Genomic DNA, 20,481 nt, shown 5'->3' with positions numbered 1-20,481 from the left:
ATATTTAGGATTCATAGGCTGGGATAATGGAATACAGGAAAATAACCTTAATAGACATAATCTTTCACAGAAGTGAATCATCATCTTGAAGGGAGATATTTATATTGCATTGATTCCTGGGAGGAGCCTGTCAGGAGGGCTGGGCTGCCTAGCATTAGGACTGGAGGGAAGATCTTTATTCACTGCATCTCTGTGTCTTCAAGTTTTGCTTTAAATTTTCCTAATAGATTAATGGTAATCATTTAATCATATGGAAGAAAATAACTGGGTGTGCTCAGAATCACTTGGTTTTAACCCTATTTCCATTGAATGCAGCACTAGCCATTAAGAATACAGGATGTCCCTAATATAAAGCCTGTTCTAGGGTCTTTATCTTGGTCATGTGATAGAACATTGGGATTTGTCATAATTGTATACCAGGCTTTTATTCATTATATTTGTGTCCTGCTCTTTCCCAAAGCAGCCCTTTAGTCTCATAATGAATGGAGATCTTTAATAAGGTTCCCCATGATATTCTTGTGAGAAAGTTAGTAAAAACTGGGGTGGAGAAGGTGACAATCAAATGAATTTGTGATTTGCTGACTGATAGAACTGGTTCATCTTTATCTTGGAGGGGGGTGAGCAGTGCTGTACCTCAGGGTTCTGTGCAGAGACTGATATAATTTAACATTTCCATTTATGAGTTGGTTAAGGCTACAGAGTGAGGTGGCTAATGCCTCAGCGGAAAGGATTACTATTTAAGGAGATCTGTCTGGATAGATTGAGAAATTGGGCCATGGCCAACGAAATGAATTTTAATAGGGCGAAGTATAAAGTATTACCTTTGGGTAATAATGTCATACAGAAATATAAGGTGGGGGATACCTGGCTTGATAGTGGTACATGTGAAAGGAATTTAGGAATTCTGGTGGACTATAAATTGAATGTGAGCCAACAGTGCCAGATGGCAGCTAAGAAAGCTAATGCAGTATTAGGCTTCATTGCTAGGAGCACTGAATCTAGAGCAAGAGAAATAATTCCACTCTAATCCTCACTGGTTATACATAATTTGGAATATTGTGTTCAGTTCTGGGTGCTGCAGTTCAAGAAGGTTATTGACAATTTGGAACATATTCAGTGAAGGGCAACTAGAATGGCTAAGGGGTTGGTTAAATTGAGGGCCCAAAGCTGCTTGTTCTCAAACATAGTTTGATATCCAGGGACTGTGATGCATGATCACAGTGGGACCTGGGGATATTTATGAGAGGCTATGACTCAGTGGCAGTGGATCTGCTTCGCATACGGTAAGTCCTAGATTCAGTCTCTAGTATGTCCAGTTTAGACGACTATCTTTATTTAAAGTAGACAAGTTGCTGGGGTCGGTCAAGGCTACCACTTTCCCCCTGGATCCTTGGCCATCTTGGCTCCTCAAAGGTGGTGGCCAGTGGATAGGAGGTCAGCTCACAGCTATTATCTTTCTCTGTCTACCGGGGAGTTCCCTGAGCTGCTAAAGGGGGCAGTGGTTTGCCATCGCTTTAAGAAACCATTGCCTGGTTTCACATTTGGTGTTCCTGGGTAAGGTAGTGTCAGGCTGACAGACTAGCAACAATACTTCTGGATTAATAGAAAGCCTTTATTTCACAGCAGGTCAGATACCTAGACTTCCAAAGTCGAATCTGATCAATACTTGAAATACATCCCCTTTTACAGGTTCAATCTCCCGCCCCAAACCAGACAATTTCCCAGAGGCTGAAAGCCCCCTCCTGCAGGTGCCATTCTGGGCCTCCGTCCAAAGATGATAACAGGCCCGTCTTCAGCCTTGAGTGTTTCACAGCTACCATTCTCAGAGATAACACAGTCTGGCATAATTGTTACAGTACTAAATCACTACACAAGCAGGTCAGGGTTACACAGCAAAGGAGACATGAACACACAGATACAAGATGGAGCCGCTCAGGTCAAACATAAATCATGACAGTAATCATGTGATTCTGACAGGTAGTTGAAAGGGCTGTGGTGAACCAGCTCCTGGCATTCTTGGATTAAATTTTGGTTCTCAACCCATAGTCTAGTTTCTGTCCTGGCCATGGGGTGGAGACAGTGCTGGTCACCCTGATGGATGATCTCTGTTGCCAACTGGATTGGGCAGGTTGGCCATGCTTGTTCTATTAGATCTGATGTGGCTGACTATGAGGTGCTGGCCCACTGCCTTGCCAGGATGGTGATACGGGGCACAGTTGGCTATGCTCCTTTCTCCATAATTGGACCCAGAGGATGGCTGTGGGGGATGAGTTGTTGCGCTCATACTGACTCCCTTGTGGGGACCCTCAGGACATGGTTCCCTCATGCTTTGAAACATCTTTATGTGCTTGCTGGCCCAGCTGGTTTGGAGTTTTGGGCTGGGCTGTCATCAATATGCTGATGATACCCTGCTCTATTTCCTCATGGATGGCTGCCCGGACTCCCCCCAGAACCATTCGCCAGATGTTTGGAAGCCATGGCTGGATTGTTTGAGCAGAGTAGTCTGAAACTCAACCCCTTCAAGATGGAGGTTCTGTGGCTGAGAAATAGGAGGGTGGGTCAGGAAGCCTGCTTGCGCATCCAGGCAGGGACACAACTTACAACCGTGCCCCAGGCCAGGAATTTGGGGATGACTATTGATGCCTAACTAACTCTGGAGGCACAGGTCAAGAGGATAGCTTGCCAGACATTTTTCCACCTTCACTATGCACGGCTACTAGCGCCCTGCCTGTCCTTTGAACACCTGGCCATGGTGATCCATGCAACGGTCACCTCGCTGTATGCAGGGCCTGCCCTTGTTCTTGATCCAGAAATTGCAGCTGGTACAGAATGTGGCTGCAAGGGTCCTCACAGGAACATCTTGGAGGTCCCATATCCAGCCTGTGCTGAGGCAGCTGCATTGGTTGCTGGTTGTTGCCCAGATCCAGTTCAAGGTTTTGATCTTTAAGGCCCTTTGTGGTCTGGGGCCCAGATACCTGAGGGACTGCCTGTCGCCCTATGCCCCCTGCAGACCCTTGTGCACTGTGGGTACCAACTTGTTGGTCATTCCCAGCCCCAGAGAAGAACGACCAGGGCCAGTGCCTTTTTGGCACTGGACCCCTCCTGGTGGAATGAGCTCCTGGAAGAGCTACGGGCCTTGCGGAAGCTTTCGACGTTCCACAGGTCCTGCAAGACGGAGCTCTTCCACCAGGTTTATGGTTGAGACTGGGGTGGCAAGGAAGATCTGATTGGGCCCTCACAGTGCTAGGCAGCGGCTATGCCTTGTGTCATATATAGTCCCCTTTTCCCACTTCCTCTGATAGACCTTACGAGCTTATTGGGTGGATAGGAGGCCACGTTACACTGCCTTGTTTTTGGTTTCATGCTGTATAATCTTTTTACATCTGTGTATTGTTTTAATGGGGGTTTTATTGGGGTTTTTAATGTGGACAACTTGTACCCTGCCATGAGCTGGTTCCCAGAAGTGGCGGGAAATAAATCTAAATAACACCACCAACAACAATAACAATAATTTAGAAGAAATAGATAATAGGTGATACGAAAGACCTCTGCCTATGACTGGAGAGCTGTTACCAGTCTGACAATGGTCTATTCAATATAGTCCAGTGGTCTGTTCCCTTTAAGTTAGCTTCACATGTGCATGCCCCCACCCCGCATCAGATTGTTTCTATAGTTTTAGCTGTCACACTATTTATAAGGACTTGCAAGTCAAAACTGGCAAATATTTTGCTCATTATATTTACATTTATTAGTGGGGAAGAAATGGATAGAAGTACTCAGCTCATGAAGAGTCCTAATTTGTTTATTTATTTACATTTGCATTTGCATTTGCATTATTTACATTTACATTTACATACCATCCTCCCCTGAAGGCGCAAGGCGGTTTACAGGGAACAGATACAGATAACATGAGGTAACACATGTGACAACAGCAATAACACTACAACAACAATAACCCCAACATGATAACAGCAATAATAATATGATAGAACTGCAAAGGAGCTTCTGCTCAACTCTTACTGGGACCCAGGCAGATTAGTGGCGGTTGTAGTGGGGGGGGGGTGGCTGAGGGCCAATTGGAAGTGATGGTTCGGGTTGACCTCAACCAAATGCCTGGTGGAGGAGGTCCCTTTGCAGGCCCTGTGAAATTGTTTGGGTTCCGTCAGGGCCCTGATCTCCTCTGGGAGCTCATTCCACCAGGTGGGGGTCAGAATGGAGGAAGCTCTGGCGCTGGTTGAGGTCAAACGGGCTTCTTTGGGGGCAGGGACCACCTGGAGGTTGGAGGTAGTGGAGTGCAAGGCTCTTTGAGGGGTGTAGGCGGAGAGGCGATCCCTCAGGTATACTAGGCCCAGACTGCGTATGGCCTTAAAGGTGATAACCAAAACCTGATCCAGAATCCAACTGGGAGCCAGCGCAGCTGCTGAAGGATGGGCTGGATGTGGGACCTTCGAGGTGTTATTGTGAGGACCCTTGCAGCCGCATTCTGGACCAATTGCAGTTTCCGGATCAAGGATAAGGGCAGGAAAGCGTAGAGCGAGTTACAGAAGTCCAGCCTAGAGGTGACCGTCGCGTGGATCACTGTGGCTAGGTGTTCTGGGGCCAAGGAGGGCGCTACTAGTTTGGCTTGGCGAAGGTGGTAAAATGCCAGCCGTGCTACCATTGTTATCTGAGCCTTCATAGAGTGGGAGACATCAAGTATCACTCCCAGGTTTCTGGCGGAGTGGGCCACTGTTAGCTGCACTACATCCAGATTGGGTAGGTGCGCTTCCTCGCTTGGACCTTTTCTGCCCAGCCACAGGACCTCTATCTTTGAAGGGTTGAGCTTCAGACGACTCTGCTTGAGCCACCCTGTCACCACGTCCAGGCAGCTGGCTAATGTTTCTGGGGGAGAGTCAGGGCGGCCGTCCATCAGGAGGAAGAGCTGGGAGTTATCAGCATATTGGTGACAACCTAGCCCAAACCTCCGCACCAGTTGGGCAAGAGGGCGCATAAAGATTTTAAATAGAGTTGGAGGAATTGGGGCAATTGAGCTACTCAATTGGGGCAATTGAGCTACTCAAATGGGCAATTGTTAGTTAAATGTTAGTTTAATTAATGTTAGTTTAATTAGTTAAATGCTTGAAATGAAGGGATAGTGCACAAGGCTTTGGAAATGCAGTGTCAACATAGTTCAGCATAGTATATGGCTGGCTGGGAAATACTCACACTTGTTCAAAAGAATATATAATGCTGAGTCCTAATTCACTGCTTCACCTGTTTGTACCTGTCATCGGGATTACCATTGCTACTTGACTTTGGTATAGAGAGATCAAGGAAATAGTTGAATCCTCTAATGTCAGTTTGGTCTGAAAGACCGTAAATAAATTCGTTCTGGTGAGTCCTCTAAAAAGTCTTGCTATATCAGTGGCACTTCAGTCTTGGCAACCCCAACTGCGCCGGTGACAGCAGGATTGGCGCTCGCATGCGTGCAGGCAGCATGCACGTGTGAGCGCATTCGTGTGCACATACAGGCGCACAACAGTCAGGCGCAGCGTGGGGGCAGCCATAGATTCTCCACTGCCAGCTGCCGCTTCCTGCTGCCCACTGCCCACCACCCACTGCTGCTTTCCAGATGCTTCAGAGCAACAGGGAGGCGCTTCAGAGAGATGGCCACTTCAGAGCGACGGGGGGTGGTGGTTGGCAGGTGGTTGGCGAGGGCGAGGGGACGAGGAGGGGCTGTGGCACCCGGAAGAGTCTATGGAGAGGATAGCCTGAGTGTGAGGCTTGGTGGTGGCGTGGGCAGATGGGATGCATTATGGTGGGCCAGCAGCACCACTCCCTGCCGCCTCCCACTGCTGGCTGCCTCTGCCCACTGCTGCTGGCTGCCGCAGCGGCGGCCACCAATCTGGTAACCCCCGGGAAGGGTCCAGGCGACCCCAATTGGGGTTGGGACCTCAAGGTTGAAAACCACTGTACTATACCAAGGAACACTTTGGAAATCTTAGGGTCTAGGTAACTCTAGAATTTAAAGGCACGACACATGCAGGTGCCTTACACTGCATCAGATCCTTTGTCAATTAAAGTCAGTAGTGTCTACTCAAGCTGGCATCAGCTGTTAAGCTGTTTCATTTAGGAAAAATCTTTTACATCACCTACCATGTTTAACTGAAGTTACCAGAGATTAAACCTGGACAAGTCTGACTTATGCCAGCCTTATGCATATACTTTACCACTGAGCCATGGCCCTTCCCAGCCTAAGTGGTTGGGAAGATAAGAGCTTCTATTGTCTATAGATTTTCAAATGGTAAACTTTGGCAGTTAGTGGTGGTTGGATAAAGAAGCACCGAACAGCCATGACCAATGTATATGGAAGAGTGGGCTTGTGAACACCTAAATCTTGCCAGTGATAGGTGAAGTAAGGAGAAAGTGCCATTATAATATTAAAATCTACATGAAATAAAATCTATTTAGATTTCAAAGGCACATGTGAATGTTCATTGTGTTGTCATTCTTGCATGTTATGAACCTGAGTTTAGGGGCTTCTAGTTATGACTATGAGTAATTTGGCACAGTAGTCTATGAACTCTAGTAAGAAGTCAGCTTTTAACCCAGCTTTAGTAGTACTAAGAACAATAAGTGGAGCAAAACACTCATGTGATTCCAAAGTTAGTATTACATTACAATTAATGTATCATGATGACGGTGATGATTAGCAGAGACTTTGAGAATTATGTAGATATTCACACAGCATCTTTGTTCTCTTTCTGTGCAGTGCTTGTTGAAAGCCTGGTTAGTTGAAAAAGAAGAGACTTTGAACAAAGTCCAAACAAGCAGCTTCAAAGATCAAAATGAGCTTGGGGTGAATGTTCGAAAGCTGGCAGTGAGTATCACTTGTGTTGCATTTGAAACTAGCCTTGTAACATTAAATGTTACATCCTGTTCTGTCCTCAGTACCAGTTTGATATTCTGGGAGTGCTGGGGGTAGTATTAGGTTTCCATTTTAAACATTCATTTCATGGTCCAGAAAATTTTAAAGCAGCTTATTTTCTATATTTATGGGGAAAATGTGGCTGAAGAAATGTGCAGTACATTCAACTCTATGTGTTTGCCAACTCTGGCTTGGGAAATGCCTGAAGATTTTCAGAGTGGAGCCTGAGGAGGGGTTTGAGGAGGGGTGAGGTCTCAGTAGAATATAATGCAATAAAGTTTGCCTTCCAAATCCACCTCATCCCATGCTTGCCACGCTCAATGTTGATTAAAGGCTGTAGCCAAATATTTTATGCCAAATTTTGGTTGTCAGTGTCCTCATTAGGCTGTCAGTATTCCCCTGCAAGACAATAGATTGTGTTCTAGATAAGTATGAAAATTGTGCAAGAATGGTCTCAGCATGGCAATATATAGCTGCATGTATTTTTGTTTTATTCATCATGTCATGTATAATTTGGAAAGCTTGAATGAAATACCTAAGGGAAATAACTAAGATTGTTTTACTGTCAGATTTTGAAAGAAGAATTGGGAATGAAGCGTCAGACGTTAGATCAGCTGAGTGAAGTGGCCCAGGATGTGGCACAACTACTCAACAATGAGAAAGTATCAATGAAAATTGAGAATGGTCTAGAAGAACTAACACAGAGTTGGGACAGTTTAGTTCAGAAACTTGAGGACTGTTCTAATCAGGTAACCCCAATTAGGATGCTTATTAATAGTACATGTGGACTTTGAATCAAAGCCTTTTAAAAATATATTTGGAAGCAAGTTTTTCTTCTTTTAAAATGAAATATGAATAAATTGCTGAAAGCTGTACAAACATAGTACAGCTTTAGTTTTACTCTTTCTGCTGATATTTGTTGGTTTATGTATTAGCTAGCTGGATTAGGTTGTTTAGGGCAGTAGTCCCCAACCTTCTTCTGTTTAGGGCAGTGGTCCCCAACCAGAGTGGCAGGGCAGCCTCCAAGGCAGGAGCCAGGGAGGAGCATGAGGAGGAGCTGCGGCCCGGTACCGACTGATCGACGGACCAGTACTGGTCTCCGACACGGGGGTTGGGGACCACTGGTTTAGAAGAAGGAGGAGGAGGAGGAGGAGGAGGAGGAGTTAGGACAGTTCAGTTAGGACAGTTTTATCAATGCTGTGGCGAGCCCAGCTGGTTGCATGTGGGGGAGTGCAGAATTGAACCCGGCATGCTAGATTAGAAGTCTGCACTCCTAACCACTACACCAAACTGGCTCTTAGGGTCTTACATCATTGGCTTTTGCAACAGTAAACAACTATGCCAGCAAAAGTGAAGTTTTTGGGAGTGGGAAGGAATGACGTGATGTGCTGACATCACCCAGAAGTGATAGTGGTATGTCAGAAACATTGGAGAGGGCACCAATGTTCTGGCTTTTGGGCAATACTTATGGTAGAATTAAAGGTAAATGTATCCCCTGTGCAAGCACCGGGTCATGTCTGACCCTTGGGGTGATACCCTCTAGCATTTTCATGGCAGACTCAATACGGGGTGGTTTGCCAGTGCCTTCCCCAGTCATTACCGTTTACCCCCCAGCAAGCTGGGTACTCATTTTACCGACCTCGGAAGGATGGAAGGCTGAGATGACCTTGAGCCGGCTGCTGGGATCGAACTCCCAGCCTCATAGGCAGAGCTTTCAGACTGCATAACTGCTGCCTTACCACTCTGCGCCACAAGAGGCTCTTTGGTAGAATTAGCTTCTAACAATGGTAGAATTAGCTTCTAACAATAGAGTTTTGCCCCCCAATCAGAGCATTACCTCTCTGATGACCCTGATGTGCTGACATCACTTCCAGGTGATGGAGGAATATAGGGTTAATTTGTACCGTTCTTCTGGTTTGGGGGCAGTTTGGGGGACTGAGGTGTGTTCAGAAATAGGGGGACCTCCCACCCAGACCAGGGGATCTGGCAACTCTGGTATCATTTGTTTAGTGCAAACAGTAAATCAGCATTCTGTTAAGCCTTTGCTGACAGCTTGGGCTAGACTCCCAGATGGATGGTTATGGACTTACCATTCCCAATATATTACACTCAGTCATAGCACACAAACACTAACACTTCCCGAGCTTATAAATATTTAGAGCACTGAGAGGAATTCATGCTTTACTAGTTGAAGGCCCCAGGTTCAATCTTCTGCTTAAAGGATATCAGTTACACACCTGGGAAATATTCCTGTTTTGTTTTGAATGCCTGCTGCTTGTCAGTTAGGAAAAAAAAGAAGAGTTAGTGGCCTGATTTTTAAATGATTATTGTTTTGGTTATGTTCTTTTTAGGTATTGTGGTTTTTAACAAAGGGAATGCTCCAGCCATGGTATAAGACCATTTGAATTAATTGGAAAGGAACAGTGAGCCTATTTTACCTTTTCCAGTAAAATAAGTATAATTTGTCTGGATCATACCCAAACTTGAAGAATGTTACTGTTATTGGTTGCAATTGCAATGATGCAAAGTTGCCATTTATTTCTTATAGTTATTTTATAATATGTTATAATTTTGCTTACGGCTGATTACTGTTTTAGGTTTCTCAAGCGGTTGGAAATGTTGGCATGGGACAAATCTCACAGAAAATCATCACAGAGACAGTTATTGCCAAAGAGCAAAAAAATGCTAAGGAGGAACAGTTTCCACCTCTTCCTCCTCCAAAGAAAAGACAAATCAGTGTTGATATAGAGGCTAAGAAAATGTAAGCATATTTAATAATTTTTTCTCTAACAAGAGAAGCCTTTTCATCTCCCTTTTTCTTTCAGTGTAAAGTTTTATAATAATATAATATATATAGCACACTGTGTTCCGTTGAGGTAGTAGAATTTTTAAAACAATCACCTTATGTTTCCTGTTTTTTTTTTTAACCGGACAATTATTGAGATGAATTTTGCAAATAAGGATTAGGAAATGGTTACTGTCCCCTCTCTCATCAACTGCTGTTCTCTGTGTGGCTTCTGCTGTCCTGGCTGGTCCATCCTAATTACGAGAGGGAACGAATAAGTCAGTAGTGACTAACAGCCATAGCGTCCAGATCAGAGTAACACTGTGGCTGATGCATCTGCATTAAAATGTGTTATGTAAAAACCTATTGCACATTTTCAAAAGGCAAATACAGTTTAGGTTGGGTTAACTGAGAGTCAAGTACTGTAAGGTCCTGTGTTTGGGTAGGAAGGGACCATGGGAGGAAGCGCGCCTGCCCATCCTGGATGGTGTGCAGCTCCTAGCGACTCACTCCGCCAGGAACCTGGGTGTGATCCTGGATGCTTCCCTTACAATGGAAGCCCAGGTCACGAAAGTAGCACGGCTGGCATTTTACCACCTCCGCCAAGCCAAACTACTAGCACCTTACCTGGAACCAGAGCACCTAGCCACAGTGATCCATGCGATGGTCACCTCCAGACTGGACTTCTGCAACTTGCTCTATGCAGGCCTACCCTTATCCTTGATCCGGAAACTACAACTGGTGCAGAATGCCGCGGCCAGGATTCTCACTAAGACATCATGGAGATCACATATCCGGCCGGTACTTCAAGAACTTGGTTGGCTCCCAGTTGAATTCCGGATTAAGCTTAAGGTTTTGGTAATCACCTTTAAGGCCATACGTGGTCTGGGCCCAGTGTATCTGAGAGACCGCCTCTCTGCCTATACCCCCAGAAAAGCTCTACGCTCCGCCACCTCCAACTGGCTACGGATCCCTGGCCCTAAAGAGGCACGTCGGGCCTCAACAAGGGCCAGGGCCTTTTCAGTCCTGGCCCCCACCTGGTGGAATGAGCTCCCCGAAGAGATCAGGGCCCTGCCGGAACTTCCACAATTCTGCAGGGCCGGCAAAAAGGAGCTCTTCCACCAGGCATTTGGTGGGGCTGACTGAGCAATAACACCTACAGGTGCCCCCCAGACTGAGGGAACGAACCGACTGAGGGATTGTCAAGTTATTGTTGAAGTGCCGTTCTAATTGTTCCAGTTGATATTTTGTTGTTATTGTTATATTGTTATACTAGGGGCAAAGCCCGTTGTCTCCAAGAATACAACGGGCGCTAGAGCTTGGCAGTGGGAAGAGGAAGGGGAGGAGTTGTCCAGTCTGTAAGGGCATGGGGTTGTCATGTGTGTTGTGTGGGAGGTTGTGGTGGCATGGTGGCAAATGAGGCCATGGGTGTGGAGATATGGGTGTCAAGAACCTGTGGTGTGGAATGTTCGTTGATTGTGGGAGAGGACTGACCTTTGGGAATTGTGGCATAGTGGTTACAGATGAGCTTTCCAGAGCCATGTCCTCAGATATGTGAAGGGAAAATCAGACTGGAGACTCTTCTTAGGGGAAGATTACATGGCAACCAATTCCCCCCAGTTCTGCGTCATTTCACTTCTTGTGTGAATTAGGCCACATTCACTGAAATGCCCCTCTGCCCTAATACACATGGGGTAGTCACAGTACACAGGTGTCCACCCAGTTCCTTCTGTCTCCCATATTTTCACTGTTGGTAAAATGTTACGTGCCCACATGCTTCTTTCATGGTTGCTCCTTAGAAGAACGGATTTTTGTACCCTATTGCTTACCACCCAAAGGAGTCTCAAAGCGGTTTACAAACACCTTTTCCATTCGTCTCTCCACAATAGTCAACCTGTGAGGTATGTAGGGTTGTGAGAGATCTGAGAGAACTGGGAATGGGCCGCAGTGACCCAGCAGGCCTCAGGTGTCTCAAAGCATTTACCAATCGTCTTCCCCTTCTCTTCCCATAGCAGACTCCCCGCCTCACAGGGAAGCTGGCAACCCTAAGAGGAAGACTGTCTATGCACAGCAGTCTTGACCTTAGTAAGGTTTTTAATACTGGTTTTTTATTTGCCAGGCCAAGGTTATTTACCAGTTACTATTTCAGTTACGATGTGTCTCCAGACATTTACTTGTTCTCTATTTAGTTTCAGGCTGTAAATATTTATTTAGATCTTCCTGCACTTTCCAGACTCACAGGCCGTCTGCCTGTCTGTGCCCCAGAATACAAATAGTTGCTGGTAAGGGCTGGCCATAACCCATAGGCCAGGAGGGTCATTCCAGCACCACTCCCTACCAACTGCAGGCAAAAATGGCTCATTTGAAGGCTGGACTCTGAGGCATTGTACGATTTTGAAGTCCCACCTCCAAACCTCCAGGAATATTTCCAACCCAGGGGTAGCCAACCTACAGGTGTGGCCTGGAGAGCTCCTGGAATTACAGCTCACCTGCAGAGTATAAAGATGAGCTCCCCAGGCAGAAAGGGCTACTTTGGACAGGGTTGTGGTAGAGAAGAAACATTTATAATCATAGAATCATAGAGTTGGAAGGCCATCTAGTCCAACCCCCTGCTCAACGCAGGATTTAAGGCTTCCCACACAGGTTGTTGTTGAATTGAAAGACTTGAGGCCTACTGCACAGGGTTGTTGTGCAGATGAAAGAGGAGACAAAAGAGCCAGCTTCCTCTGCAGAATAACGCTGTGCAGTGGCCTCAAATCTGCAGAGAGTTGCAAAGAAGAAAGACACATGGCTTGGCTGTGTCTAACCCCCGGCCAGAGCAGTATTTTAAGCGAGAAGGGGCTTTTCTGTGGCCTCCCTGCCAGGCAACTATTTGGCAGAAGGGGAAAGTCCCCCCCCTCAAAAGGAAGTCCCTCATGCTCCCCTGCGTGGCTCTTGGAAAGGCCTCCTTCCCTCAGTCAGGGGCTGTCAGAGGCTCCTTCCCAGAAGGCCTGAAGGGAGGGAGGGGGGAGGGGAGCACTCTGAAGCCTCCTGCCAGCTCTGTCAGGGTTCTGAGGCAATTTACAGTTGGACATGGCAGTTAGGACAGCCTTGGGGTGAAAAGGGCTGGCACAGCCTGTCCAAGCCTCTGTTCTCATCCCCCTTGGCAGCCCTGCTGACCTGCTCTCCCTGTGGTGGTCAGGAGCAGACTGGCAGCCAGACTGGGCTGGGTGAATGGAATTTTGGTCTGTCCTGGTGGGGCCAATAGGAAGGCACTTTGCGCACCTCCCCATTGGCTGCTTGGCCCTGGATGGACACTCAGAGGGCCCAATCAGGAGCCGCTTTGCGGCTCCTGATTGGGCCCTCTGAGTTTTTATCCTGGACAGGGCCCGCCCTAACTCCTCCCCAGGTGGCCTTACTCTTTTATTTAATAGGACCCTGTCCTATTTAAAGATTGATTTTTGATATTGATTTTGATAGTGTTCTATATGAATGTTCAAAAATGTTTTATGTAAACCGCCCATAGCCGTAGGGAAGGGCGGTATAAAAATATAAATATAAAATAAAAATAAAATAAAATAAATAAAGATTTAATTCATATTTTTATAATATTAGGGACATTATAGTGGTCTTAAAATTTCTTTCCTGCTTAATAAAGGAGCGCCACCCATAAAAGTCTCTAGGTTTATCTGTTTCCAAACAGAAGAGACAGAGAATATGCATGCAGAAACTGTAGTGGGCCTGTTTGACAATAGGTTGTTTTTGTTTATGAGAGGAAGCCAGGTGAATGAGTACCTTGTACATGCTTGGTAACATACTTGCTAAAGATCCATCAGGCATTCAAGATGTGTTGTTATTATAGCTTTGAGATGACTGTTCTAATCCATTGTGATCAGTCTGGGGCATGTGCGTTTGGGGGGGGGGAGTGAAACATGCTTGGATTTGCTGTCCTATATTCCTTTCTTTACACTCAACATGTGTAGCATGTTACCCATTGGTAACTTTTATTGTGCTCATGTGTCATCTCTAGCTTGACTTCAGAATGGCCTCTAAGGAAATGTTGGAGGCTGAAATGATACTAACAGTATCATTCAATCTCTTATCCTAGGCTTGATTCTGAAATTGCTGAGCTGTTGAACTGGATTGCAAAATCAAAAACTGCCATTCAGGCTGTGGAGATCAAAGAATACAAGAAGATAAGAGAGACTTCAGACATGAAAGAGAAGCTGAAGGTAAAGTGGGAAGCAGAGATGCATTTTCATTGAATTAGATATTTGTTAGCTTATACTTACTATCAGTTGGAAGTAAAGTTTGATCTGGAAGCTTGCTGTGCATTTAATTCAATTATTTAACACCTTTAAAGTCTTAGGCAAACATATAATTCTCTGTGTTGGGTCTAAGCAGTGCAATTGTGTTTGTGGCAGGACTTCCTAAGAAATGTCCTGAGCATTTCCTCCTAGTAATTTCTAATTTCTCTTTCTAGTTTAGAAAAAGAAATGGCATATTGTGAGAGAGATTCTGTTTTCTAGAGAGCTCCCTGTTGGAAATAAACTCTGTAGGATTCCTCTACTAATCTGCCAGAAAAACTGGGAGGTATGGCCAGTTTTTCTGTGTCCTGCTGAGGAGGAGATCAAAGTATTCTGTAGCTTAAATAAGGGTGTGTGTGTGTGTCAAAGCCAGTATAAGTTAATTTTAAATAACTTAATTAACTGCAAAATTGGAATTGGCTAGTCTAGGCAATTCATATGAAATAAATGTGACATGTAAGCCTGGCATAAGTCAGACTTATATAGAGGAAACAATTCTTATATAGAGGAAAAAATTCTTAGAAAATAAATCTTTTCAAAATATTTAATAGAATTATAGGATTTACTTTGTGTGCCAGAATAGTTCCAAGGAGACAGCAGTTTTCCTTGAATGTCTAATCTGAGTACTAAAGTCTAATTTCAGTAAAGATTTCAAAAGTGATAAAGGAATAAAAACATCACACTACAGCTACTACCACCCCAAAACAGCCCTTAGGCTGGAAACATAGCATAATACAGCTAAATGTTAACAGTTAAAATCTGCGTAGAAAGAAAAGCTTTGGCTTGGTGCCTTAAAGAGAGTAAAGTAGATGCCAACAAGGATGGCATATGGTTTACACATGGCCTCCCATCCTAGTAGCTTATAGGCACAGACCAATTACATTTATATTGTTAGTGTTTGTCTTCACTGTTGCAATGCTTCTGTTAACAGATAATGGAAAAAGAATGGGCTGAAAAAAAGAAAACATTAGATGAACTGAGCCAGACAGGACAAAATCTGCTGAGACAAATGGAAAAAGGTAATTATTGTCATGGTACAGTAGAAGATACGCACCAGTACCTTGCAATAATCTCTGTTTTGGCAAAATTTGGAGTAATCAGGAGGTACAAATAACAACAGAGCTTATGGTAATGGAAGTTGATATCCACCCATGTTAAGTTGGTGAAAATAAAAGACTATCCATTGAAAGATGCAAGACTTCAAAAACAGTAGAATATTAATAAAGCAAATTAATGTTATGTGGACAATTTAATTTTAGTACTGTTTGACCATTTATATTTGCTCTTATTTCCATCAATTTTGGGGGAAGGTCTAGGTTGGTGGTATTCATTTAGACACCACTCTTCCTCCGGGAAGCTCAGACTGGATTTTCAGTTGGGCTCTGAGCTAGAGTGCTTGGGACACAATCCTAAAGCTGGTCTGTAAACTGCACAGGACAGCAACTTAGTCTCAGACTGGTATAGCTCCCTCCATTTCCTTCATTCCTTTTCTCATTAACATTGTTTGAGTGGATGGGGGAATGGCGTCATCAGGGAGCATTGGCCACAGACATAGAGAACTTTAAAAGGGATAAGACAGAATAATGGAGAATAGGTCTATTAATCATGGTGACTAAAGAGAACCTCCTCATTCAGAGGCAGACACCCTCTGAACCTCAGTGCCAGAAGATCACATTAGGGGAAGGCTTTGGCCTCAAAACCCTGTCATTGGCCCTTCAAAGGAACTTGTTGGCCACTGTGTGAGACAGGATGCTGGAGTAGATGGATTACTGGTCTGATCCAGGAGGGTTGTTCTTATTCTTAACACTGGTTGGCTGTTGGCAAATATTCTGATAAGGGGGTGTTGTTGGCATGCTAGTCCATGATGATTGTATGTAGTGTTTCTATGCATTCTGATAGCGTTGCTATGCTCTCATTTCCTTAGAGTTGAATCTTTTGTCTATGAGAAGGCATAGGATAATAGCTGGTTATGTTGATGTCAGTGATGAGCTGGTAACTATGCTTAGGACTGAGCCTTGCTTAACTCTACCGATACAATGGCATAATTTGCTTTTAATACAGAATGATTTAAGTGCATAGATAGTGAAAAAGGCATCGTGCATTTCTTTTTGTAGATGATACTCCTCTGTTCTATGTTCATATCCTATTTAAGTCCAGTGGTGCCTTTAAGACCAACAAAGTTTTATTCAACATACAAGCTTTCGTGTGTGCACTCACTTCATCACATGAAAGCTTATACCTCGAGTAAAACGTTGTTGATCTTAAAGGTGCCACTGGACTCAAACTTCATTCTGTGTGCTGCTTCAGACACACAGGCTACACACCTGAATCTTATCTTCCTTGACTGTTTTTCTTCTTCTCTTGCTTAAGCTACGAATGTAGTTTTCAGTTCATTAAAAAAATTATTCCAGTCAGTTATAAATCGATGACTTTTAGTGTGCAGATTGTTCATTTTCGCTAGGTAGCCAGGAAGATCTTCAAAGTAAATGCAGCGTCATTTCAAGTGTTTGTTGTAAGTGGTGGATATACTTTATCAAAAGGAGCATGTTTGATAAAAGAATATAATTGGTTCTTATTTCCATGTTTGCATGGAATTCCATGTTTGCTGAAGAATTCACTATTTGTATTGGCAGCCAAGCTTGGTATGGAAAGTTGTCATTTAATAGGAATAGAATTATGGTTTTAAAGTTTTGTACAAAATGATTGTGATGTATTTCTTTTGCTTGTTCAGAAGGGCTTCCTACTGAGGATGTATCAAATTCCCTAGAGAAGCTATGGTTAGAGTGGAAGGAGGCATCTGGGCATCTGGGAGAAGTAACAAGAAAAGTGAACTACCAGGATGAAATAAACATGTATTTTAGGGAATTGGGTGAACTTGATAAGGCTGTGGCTGAAAAGGAATTGTGGCTGAAAGACCAAGGTGCTTCATCATCACCAAAGCAACATTTAACAGATCTAAAGGAAACATACCAGGTAAATTTAGCAAACTTATTCTTTTTTATTATTCTTATAAGATATAACTAATTTGCATTTGTGATTAATATAGTTGAATCTTTTAAACTTGGTGTTGATTAAATGGCTAATCTTTGTACATGTGTGCATCTACAGAGGGAACTTACTCACTTACTAAGTCTGCAACCTCAAACAGAACACCTGAAAACTAGGGCTAAGTCCCTGGCATCTCACCCTGTTGTTCCAAATTTTATTGAAGATAGCATCAACTGTTTGACTGACCGCTTCAAGTCTGCCCAACAGAATCTGGAAGAATGGCACCAGCACTGGATAAAAGGTGCACTTTCTTTTAATTTCTCCCTCCTCAGGGTGATGATGGATTCCCCCCCCCTCTTGTTATGCCATGTTACCTCTCCCCCCACCAGTTTCAAAAGTCTAAGAACTTATATGTTGTGATGTCTAAACCATATTACATAACTGAAACACAGAATTTTTAATACTTTATGAAAAAGATATTTTCTTCCATTTGCTGTATCAAATATATTTTCTTTAGAAAGGGATTACTTTGATTTTTCCTTTATAGGTATAATATCATTTATAATGCTGATAAATTTCCAGGAGTTTAGAAAAAAAATATTTTAACTTAATTAGTGGTCAAAATACATATATTATACTCGATCATAGAGACAAAATATACACATTTATAAAAATCTCATTTTCATTATTATTTTTTCAAGGTTAGCTTCCCGTTTTCTTTATGGTCTTGGTTTTATGGCTGTATTTTTTTAAAAACTAAATATGGTGCTCTCAAATTATACTGTCTTGATTTAATATGTAGAAACATCTAGAATGTCCCAAACTCAGGAACTGTGTATACTTGCATTGTCTTTAGAAAAACGTGAGTGAAGTTATGGTTGAAATAATGATTTAATTGGTATCCTGGCAGATGCGATTTTTAAACCACACAGCTTAACAAAACCACAGAAATTAAAAAGGTTATTTACACTTAGCAATAAACAGACAAATGATAAGTACCAGCCCTTCTAATAAAACCAGTGAATCAGAACAGTTACTTTTTAAAAAGTCTTCATATTTCAATTTTTTAAAAAAGGTTGACTTTGTGCAGTTATTTCTTGCCCTATATGCATTATATCCTGCTTGCACTGTTTTTATATAATTGATTTATACCCTGTGTTTTCTGCCACCAATGGTAAGTGGTAATATTTATCCATGGTTCAGCCACAGAAAACATTTTCTCCATGCATGGGTTCTTTATTGGCATATAAACTGAGGTTAATGTTGATTTGGATATTTTTAGGATTATAATATGTGTATTTTTAAAAATATTAACACATTAATTTTAGGACAATGTGTGTCATATAGGTGCATTTCCCTTTTGCAATTTCTTCTGAGTTTACAAGTGTTTGCATCTATGGCCAAAATAGTGGGATTAAACTAAGTGAAAATGACTGGCCAGAAAATGAATATGCTGAACTTCATGGCTTAGTGGGGATTGCACATCTTCCTTTTGATGCCTGTGGCATGAATGCCTGAATAAGTGTACTGATCTCAGATATGCAGTCAAGAGGATAAATGTGTATTATTTTTAAAAAATAATTCATTGTTCATTTTTATAAACAAGGTATTGAGTTGCTTTTAACATTTTATTTTAAAGCTGAATTGGAAAGCCAGCCTTCCAAAGATTATTTGGATGCTTTAAAGAAACTGAAGGATGAACTGAATGAGTTGGAAAGCAGGCAGCAATCTATCATGAACTCTTTGAATGATTTCAGTAAAGCAGAGAGAGCCCTGCAACAGACAAAGGTTGGTTTACTTTTTGTGCCTGAGTTTGGAAGTATGACTAATGTGATCTCTGTTGGAGTGAAGAGAGGAAACATCAATTGGTTTCTCCCACATCTTCCATACAGTTTTAACAAATGATTGTTAAAAGCAAAATGTATTCTTGAAGAAGTTTTAGATGTAAGGACAGAGACCAAGGAGCGATGCATCCAAATGCATACTTGGAAAAGGTCCTTTTCACAGAAGAGGTCATAAAAAGATGATTGAGCTGAAATGTTTTTCTTAGCAGTAGTTGGTGTTAATTCAGTCTCCTTAAGCAGAAGGCGTCTGTTCCTACATGTTCTTATCACCCCAGTCGAATTTGCAGTTATTGGTAGGAAGATATCGACTCCAAAGTGTCAGTGATACAAATTTTGAAAGGCATTACTATTCAGTATATACTACAATATAAAATTAACAGGCCATACATTGGAGGCCTCAAGACTTCCTCAAAAGAAGCAGAGCATGAAGAGAAGTGACTATTAATGCTCCAAAAGAAAAGGTTGCTACTGAGCTAAAAAGAAAAGCTGCTATCAGATCTGCCTTCCTCCTGGACTTCTATACTTTTCCCTTGGGCGGGATGGTCCCGTGATAGCATGCCAATTCTAAGAGGTGGAGAAAGAGGCATGAACTTAACTTTTTCCTTATCCTTGTTTACTTTGGCACCTTGAATACAGAATAGACCTATATCCACGAGATGTTCCCAGTATCACAAAACAAAGTGTGATTAGAGCTCTTATTGATCCTGAGTCTGGTGGTCTTTTCTGTCAGAGTTGCAGGTATGACTCTGTGTCCTGGGGACATTTTGCTTTTTCGGAGATCAGGGTTGCATTCTGGAGGCTTCCAAGGAGGAGCTTCAGTCTAGTGTTCAAGGAAAAGTACTCCTATGTAGCATTATTGTGCGTGCAAATAGTCAAGGTGGTTGTTCTGCTCCCACTAATATGTAGAACCTAGTCTTATGCAATTTAGTTGTCATGGCATTTCAGCAGTTGCTTATCTTAACTCAGTTGGCAAAGTGAATATTTCAGTTGACACATTCGTTTCTGGGCTTCTTCAGCAGAATGCACATTTCCTCCAGGGCATTGAAACAATTTCACAAGATAAGATCAAATATCTAGCAATCCATGCTTCTTCTCAGCCCACAGTAACATGTAAGGTCAAAGACAATTGAGATCCTTTGGTAAAAATCCATTTGCACAAGTTGTCTCCTGAAAAGTTTAAGCTTTTCTTCACTAAAGGTAACCTGGAAGCTATATCAGCTTTTCATGTGGAGGTTGACGAGAAATCCCTTTTAACGCACCTAACTAAGGGATTGTACAATTTGTGTCTTCCTGTGGAGCCCATAATGCCACAATGGTTGCTGTCCATAGTGCTGACCCAGCTAATGAATAAACCTTTTGAACCACTGGCAACATGCCCATTGGGCTTGTTAAACATGAAGGTTACCTTTTTGGTTGCCATTACATTTGCCAGATAATTTAGTGAGTTAGCAGCTTTGAGGATAGACCCTCCTTTTTTTGAAGTTTTTCCCCACAATGGTAGTGTTATGTACACATACATCTTCTGTACCGAAATTATTATCAAAATTCCATATGTCACAGGAAATTATACTTCCTGTGTTTTTTCTTCAGGTGACCTCTGGGGCTGAAGGTCATTTGCATTAATTAGATGTGCAAAGAACACTTTTGTTTTACTTACAAAGAACATAAAAC

At 43.0% G+C, this 20,481-nt stretch overlaps 1 protein-coding gene across 5 annotated transcripts in view; it reads left to right on the top strand.

Annotated features, from left to right (window-relative positions):
• Window positions 1-20,481, top strand: part of UTRN (utrophin) — a 503,173-nt gene that overhangs the window by 118,324 nt on the left and 364,368 nt on the right. For 4 of the 5 annotated variants that reach the window (XM_077350828.1, XM_077350815.1, XM_077350818.1 and 1 more), the window contains 8 exons: window positions 6,752-6,859; window positions 7,477-7,656; window positions 9,505-9,668; window positions 13,780-13,903; window positions 14,910-14,997; window positions 16,710-16,951; window positions 17,087-17,267; window positions 18,606-18,754. In XM_077350828.1, the coding sequence (XP_077206943.1) occupies window positions 6,752-6,859; window positions 7,477-7,656; window positions 9,505-9,668; window positions 13,780-13,903; window positions 14,910-14,997; window positions 16,710-16,951; window positions 17,087-17,267; window positions 18,606-18,754 (1,236 nt within the window). The remainder of the gene's footprint in view (window positions 1-6,751; window positions 6,860-7,476; window positions 7,657-9,504; window positions 9,669-13,779; window positions 13,904-14,909; window positions 14,998-16,709; window positions 16,952-17,086; window positions 17,268-18,605; window positions 18,755-20,481) is intronic. The other variant, XM_077350839.1, reaches the window with a different exon arrangement.

The sequence above is a fragment of the Paroedura picta genome, chromosome 1 (assembly GCF_049243985.1).
Source record: "Paroedura picta isolate Pp20150507F chromosome 1, Ppicta_v3.0, whole genome shotgun sequence".
Taxonomy (NCBI): Eukaryota; Metazoa; Chordata; class Lepidosauria; order Squamata; family Gekkonidae; genus Paroedura; species Paroedura picta.
The sequence above is the reverse complement of the archived record's forward strand: the minus strand, read 5'-3'. Positions and strand labels throughout refer to the sequence as shown.